Below are 7,251 nucleotides of genomic sequence, written 5' to 3' on the forward strand. Positions count from 1 at the left end.
GTTAATTAAAACCTAATCTCAAATCTAGCACCATATAAATAGTGTCTTCATTTCTACCTATACTATAGCATACAATTCCTTCTCATATGCAAAGCAATTTCGTTGAGCGGGATCTAATTTTTTCCTTTCAAAAGCTATGGGTTGACTCTTTCATAAAAGTATAGCCTAGCCTCAAGGCCAACATGAGAGCAGTATTAGACATCTAACCAGCCATAACATTCACACTAAAATATTCGGCAAATAACTTAAACACAAATTGGGGCCCCAAACCCTTGCTGCCCCTTTCAGTATTTCTTTTTTAATTGGAGAGACCAACAAGTTAGATACATAGGGAACTCAATCTCACTAGCATTCAATACACTTCCCACTCTTAGTAGGCATCAGTATCCCAAGCAATGGCCCTGTTGGATTCTTCCCACACCCCAATTGCAAGGGGCATCCATTTCTACTCAAACAGTTGCATAAGATCTAGAGTTGTTGCTGGTAGTCCCCCATCATTTTCACAAGTGCTCACGGATTCAATGAAATACCCGAGCAATGGATGAGAGCAGAACTGACCTACCCATAACCTCGAGATCAAGAACCTCAATTGTAAGCATCCACCCCTTGCCATAAGCAACTCACGGCCAACTGCCATCACTAGGAAGCATGTGCGGAATCCTACCTAGCTTGAAGCATTAAACCAAGCTCCTTCACGAGCTAGTGCATAGATCACCCTCTCCACACAGCCACACTGGCAACTGCCTGTGCAATAAGCGATAGCTTGTCCATACAACAGGCTTGAACCACATTCTTCAACCATACACAGCCCACAATCCGTACCAATTTGCACATCCTTACATAGCCTGCTCATCCGTACACAAGCCATCAGACCCATACAATAGCTCCATACACAAGGCCGTACGATAACGTATCATTGTACAACTGATCCGTACAGTGTCACAGTAGCCTATGCACAGCTTTCATGTGCCAACCAAAACAATACGTACGGCTCATTCATATAGCACGTACACATTGTACGGTTCTTTGTACCAACCTGTCAATATAGACGCTTCCCTTCAACCAAAGTCATTCGTACATCTGAGATCAGCTTCCAAGAAACTCCACGCACGACATGAACCACCTACGAAGTTAGCAATTCCATCCACCCTTTAGCTCTTCCGTTCATTCCCATACGTGAGCTATCCCCTTGGGTTCTCCAGGTGATTCAACCAGGTAACCTTCCAAATGAATCAAGAGATGGAAGATGCCATGGGGCATCCCCACCCTCTTTATTTGCCCCTAGTATCCCTCTAGTGGGGCACTTTTGAAGACCAAACAATGGCCAACTTAAGTTCTAAGGTCCTTTGCCCCCTCTTAGGCCTAAACTTCAAAGTTACCCCAAGGCACAATTCCCTAGGGAAAATCTTGCATGTCCACATTCCATGGCCCTGCTGGATCATCCTGCCCACATGTAAGTTCAAACTCACACCCTCGTGACCGCCCCAATAGCAAAATCACTAGCATCTATTTTGTCCACAAATGCTCATTGGGATCCAATACTTTTAAAATGAGGAGTTGCAACCATAGCTATTTTTAATTGTTTAAAACTCTTCCTTTGAGATTCTCGCTATATGAAGATACTTCCCTTCCCCTTAAGTTGACCCATCATTAAAAGATATATCTTAATATATTATAGAATGAATCTCCTATAAAATCCAAACAAACCCAATAATATATCTCTCCCTAAAATACATATGTCCCAAATACCGTAGTTCTTTTGCAAAGAATTTACACTTTGGTTCTTTAGCAAAAAAGAGTTGTCTCTAAGCAATTGGAACACTTTTCACAAATGTTCCAAATGCTTTTTCTAGTTTTACTATAGATAAGGATATCATCTAAAGATATTATAACAGATTTTCCTAAATATGATCTTAAGACACGACTCATAAGTGTCATAAATGTTGTTGTAGCATTAGTTTAACCAAATGACATTAGCCTAAATTGATGATGTCCATACCTAGTATGAAATAATATCTTAAATACATGTTGCTAGGTTATTTCTATTGTTTGCCAACTTATATCTTCATAGCATGCTGTCATGTTGAATGTCATGTTGCTAGGTTATTTCTATTGTTTGCCTACTTATATGCCCATAGCTTGCTGTCTCGTCTTGCTAGCTATAGTTAAAGGTCATCTCCTCTATGTTCATCAGCTAGGCTCACTACAAACAACTTAGGTTCACTCAGTCAAATATTTTAGTTGTGTCCATCACTATAGATAGAGGTAGAATAGGCATAGGTAAGTAGACTTAGAGTAGAGTGTTTAGGAGCTGAGCGAGGCAAAGGGTGGCTACAAATGATGTGATGAGGAGAATTCAAAATAGTTGAGATGTCATTGCAGAGGAATGTAGCTCTGAATCCTTCTTCATAATTCATACCTGGTGATTTTTAAATCTTAAATTAACTTTAGTAACATATTTGGCCCCTTGCAATTAATCAAAGAGCTCATCAATGCGAGACACAGGATATTTATTGTGATTTTATTTAAAGCTCGGTGATATATGCAAAGTGCATAGAGTCATCCTTTTTCTTTACTAGTGATATTGATGAAGACAAAGATAAGCTATTTAATGGAATTTGGCCCTTTCTAAGATATTTAGTTAGTAGTCTTTCTATTTCACATTCTTCCATTTGACTAAGAGATAAATCCCAATAAATATATCTATTTTCCCAAAATCATATCTGCATATCAAGGCATCTTCTTGCATACAAATCTCCAAGGTGGAGATGTAAACCTTCAAAGGAAAGATTTTCTCAACAGAGGATATCCAAAATGCAACCTCACATACTTGCCACATCCTCCAATAGCTACCACATTTTACAGCATTGTTTTGTTGATACATTAGCTTCTTGCCCTTTTATGTTTTCATGTGAATTATAATCCTCCTCACTCCTCCATATCCTCTGAAGAGTCAATAATAGTTTTCTCCCTCTCAAATATGGCTTCCACATGCTTGTAAATAAAATTGGAGTACTTCTGAAAACCATCACCTTCGGTGGATTGTAAGCTAAGTGCCTGCAACCTTGCTGATGGTGCTTCAGCCAGCACGCCTGTTGTTATGTATTGCAATAGAAAACCCTAGCAGAACTTTCTGTTAGTATCTTCAGCATAAGGTAGAAACATGTATTTTGATAGTTGTGTGAAGGCGCCACAATACGCACCTCAGCAAGGTCATTGAATTCCTTCTTCTCTTCAGAAAAGCCTCGTTCAAAGAGAACTCTCCAATTGCTGTGAGTCAAGGTTTCAGCAAGCAATTTCATGGGAAACTCTGTCAACCTTTGAAAAGCCAAGAGCCTGACTTTTTCATCCTGGTCTCGGACCTTCATAAGACAGACCTGTATCAATTCTGTCCCTTGCCATTCGCAATAAATGGGTTAGCAGAAGGGTAGATGTGACGGGTTGAAGCACTAGGGACAAAAAGTCTGATTCAAATCCTGTTTGAAGTTGCAAAAGCGTTCAGAGGAATGGTAGAAAGGTAACACCATGCTAATCATTTGACAAAAACTCCAAGGGTCGGAAGGCCTGAAATGTACCAGACTTAACTTCGAGGGCACTCAAAATGCAACATCAATAAGCAAATTCTTGAATCGTGCGCTCATATCACCTTTCTCCTCCAAGTTGCTTGAGGACAACTGCAGCAAAATTTGCATTGCCAACCGGCGCACACGAACACTGGAGTCATACATAATGCTTTTGAATAGCATTCTTATCATTTCTTCAGTCCATATGCAACTGTTGGCCTCCTCTGGAAGATTTGCATTTGCATTCTGAACTCGCCCTACTACTGAAGAAGTAGAAACTTTCAGACTTATCAATCTTAAGCCCATTTTGATACACTTTTTATCAATCAGCTTACAGCCAAACAGAGTCAAAATATAAATTGGAAGCACATAAAGCATCATCCCAAAAAGTGCAGACTGACGCATCGTTTCGTAGAGATGAGAAACTAACAGCTTAACTCAGCTCAAATACCAACATATTGGCAAAGAGATGTCCAGATACGATTGAATATTAAATTGCACAAAGGTCTTATAAGTTAGAGAAGCCACTCTTACGGTTCAAGCATTGAGACCTCAAGAAAACCGTATCAGAATGCCTATCCACAAGTTTTGTCAAACAGCAACTGATTATAGTAGAAGGTTGGTTCCTGTAAGCTAGTTCGAATATCTGAAACGCAGTAGCAACAACTGTATTGGAAAAAGTCAGCTCAGATGTTCACAACACTTCATATGGTTAAACGTATAAGGTCAAACACAGAGTCCAAACGATAAGCTTCGTGTATGTCAAGGGGAATAGCTGTATGGATTTCCTGAAGTAGTTTTTTTCCAAACAAGCTAAAAATATTACTGCTCTAAAGCCAACTTTTTCTCATTGTGAAAGAGAGTTGAGATTGAGGATTCAATAACCACTATAACTTGAACTCCCGTGTGACTCCGGGCATACAGTGATGCAATCAAGAAAGGTTCTTGCAAGGGAACGTTCTGAAAACAATTCGAGGAGCGTTTTGGTGGGCATCCGTTCCAGCGAGGTTGGTCCTTTATCTAGATAAACTCGTAGGATTTGATGCAGCAAACTGGCGAGACACGCATCCCATTCATCCTAGCATCACGATAATTTAGTAGATGTCAATAAAAGAAAGAAAATCCTTGACTTTGCATAAGACAACCCCGTTTACTTTGATCGACAACCTCGTTAAATCGACGAAGATCTTCCAAAAGACGCCATGCCGGTTGATTGACTTTGGAAGCATGCAGCTTCAATGCATTGGTTTGAAGCAAGTCCAGAGTAATTTGGAAGCCGAATCTGACTACAGACACTAGGAATTCAAGTACTGTAAGGACAACACTCTTCTGAGTCAAAAAGTGTAGCATCGGAAGCTGGAAGATTCAATCTGAAACGCTTATGAAAGATACGGTTCCTGTATGTCTCCAAGTTGGGAAAAAGCAACGTCGACGCATCAGCTTCGTGTAGCAGCAGCCTTATTAGGAAGTATAATCGGGCAAGCGAAGCCTCTTCAAATTTTGAAATCGTAAAAGGGCTGTTGTTAACGCATTGTAGAGACATAAGGTGTAGCAATCCTGTGAAAGACAGGGATGAGTAAGTGCGAGTATGTGATCAGTTTCAAACAGCGGTAGCAGAAGGAATTTTTATGAAGCTGCCTGAAAAGACTACCTGCTCAAATTAATTCAGATAGTGTATTACTGGAAGCGTTCTCTAGTGATCAGACAAGGGAAGAATTCACCTTCGAATAGAGGACCGACGCAGCAAAGATTGTGCACCACAGTTTCAGTTGCTTCGTCGACATTAGCCATCTGGACGACAGATTGTGCACATTCCTCCCAAAACAGTTCGAAGGGAAGGTCCGGGCTACAACCGAAAGCAGAAAATCTTCAGAAGAGCCTTAAACATTCACTGGTTGGTGCCGCACGTCAGAATAGCTCACCATTGGCTGAGAAATAAGGTGATCGTCTGAATCAATCTCTTCATGCTGGCGAATGAATTTTGCGCCCCTCTCTCATTGAGTTTGCTGTACATTGCCAAAAAGACGTGTAACAGAATCGTTCCTTGAACCAACTTGCTAGTCGGCGACTGATGTTACGTTTTGTAGCGTACCAGCCAAATTCGGTAAGGTGCTTTAATGTTTCATCCTTTACGGCCATCCAGAGCTTCACCTGAGCACATTTCGTTTTTGTTCATGAGGAAGTAACTCAAGGGCAGACCTTGCACTTTTCTTATGCAATCTATCGATCGACACGCGCGCAAAGACAAATCCCTAAACGAGACAGTCCGACACACCGATTGAGCAGAAATTTTAAAAGAAAGCCGCAATTTATTTGGAAAGTAAAATCGGACAGCCGAGAGAAGCACAAGTAATTTGTCGACAATCCGAACGATTGCAAGAAGATCAAAAACAGTGAAAGAAGGATCTTGCCAGAAGAGAATCGGGGATGATGGAAGGCGAGAGGTGATTGGCGAGCGACGAGATGGAAGAGCAAAGGTGATCCACGCTGATTGGAGGCGGTGACGAATCGTAAGCATCGACCAAGGATTTCAAACGGGAGGCGACGGTAGGAACGGTAAGAGCCGCCATAGCCTGAAAAGCTCAAGCTCAATCAAGGCGCCATAGCCAAAAAGCTTGAAAGCTCGCCATAGCCAAAAGCTCGAATCCAATGTATGGAATTCATCCTTTACCATTTGTTAGTAGAGTCCACTCCTTTAGGGACCCCAAAATTGAATTTGGGTTAATTTTGCTCGGGCGAAATGTTTGAAGGCCATTAAGGTATTTAAGAGGAGGGGGGCCCGGAAATGTTTGATCAATGACTCAATCCAGAAGTTTCGAGGGGCTTCTTCCACAAGCCTCCACATCGAGAATGTTCTGCCAGTCCTATAGAAGGAGGGAGTAGATTGCAAGCAGGCAAAGAAGTGGGATGTGAAGCCTCTCAAGTGGATGAAGGGAGGAGGGAGTGAGGGAAGGGGGCTGAGGGAGGAGGTAGAGAGGGGGAGGAAGCGAGAGGAGAGAGCGGGAGGATGAAAGAAAGAGAGTTCACGATAGCGGGAGCAAGGAGCAGTGATTAATTCGCGAAATTAGGGAGATTAACATTCTGTTAATTGCAAAAGAGGGTGGGCGGGGAAGGGTGAGTAGTAATTAGGAGTAGGGAGTAGAAGCGATAATGCGAAGGGATTGGGGGCCTTTTGCAAAAGTTCTCCGAAATTCTGAAAAAATCGTCAACCTGATGTTGACTCTAGTTCTTTTTGGTTGTGTGGGGCTTTGCTCTATAGTTTGATACTATTTCCGCGTTGCAGATTCCGCCAAGCCTCTTTATCTGCAAGGTAATTCCTCGAGCATTCATGGAATCAATCATCACTTGGTTATTAGTAAAGAAACGAAGGGGTGAGAACTCATCAAGCATCTTTTGCTAACATCATCTCTAAGAGCATTCATAATCTAATGACCCCTTCAAACCTTATCCACCAACATCCTACAGATCAAGATACTCGATTCTGGAAGAAGGAAAATCGACAACGCTATCTCAAATCCCTAGCAATTAATCTATTCTCATGTGAAAGATTAGTAGACCCTATAAAGCATTCCGAATTTTGAACCTGTGTTCCGTCGCACCACCTCTGGCCGCCTCTATTTTCCTGCTACCGTTGCGTGATCGTCTCATCTACGGAATCCGGATTGATGAGTCCTTAGGGGTCAATCCA

The 7,251-nt window shown here is 41.7% G+C and overlaps 1 protein-coding gene across 1 annotated transcript; it reads right to left on the bottom strand.

The window, feature by feature from the left end:
- Positions 1 to 2,808: 2,808 nt before the first annotated feature.
- LOC147880382 (uncharacterized) lies at positions 2,809 to 6,259 on the bottom strand. The gene is made up of 12 exons (XM_087371074.1): positions 6,235 to 6,259; positions 5,975 to 6,136; positions 5,656 to 5,714; positions 5,486 to 5,569; positions 5,285 to 5,409; positions 4,956 to 5,120; positions 4,731 to 4,858; positions 4,449 to 4,641; positions 4,098 to 4,229; positions 3,647 to 3,826; positions 3,204 to 3,394; positions 2,809 to 3,120 (listed from the first exon to the last, which is right to left on the bottom strand). Exons 1-12 carry the CDS (start codon positions 6,235 to 6,237, stop codon positions 2,929 to 2,931), a joined length of 1,614 nt encoding a protein of 537 aa, XP_087227200.1. The 5' UTR covers positions 6,238 to 6,259; the 3' UTR covers positions 2,809 to 2,928.
- Positions 6,260 to 7,251: the final 992 nt, after the last annotated feature.

The sequence above is a fragment of the Dipteris shenzhenensis genome, chromosome 32, assembly GCF_047967505.1.
Source record: "Dipteris shenzhenensis isolate YYH24624 ecotype China chromosome 32, Dip_SZ_1.0, whole genome shotgun sequence".
Taxonomy (NCBI): Eukaryota; Viridiplantae; Streptophyta; class Polypodiopsida; order Gleicheniales; family Dipteridaceae; genus Dipteris; species Dipteris shenzhenensis.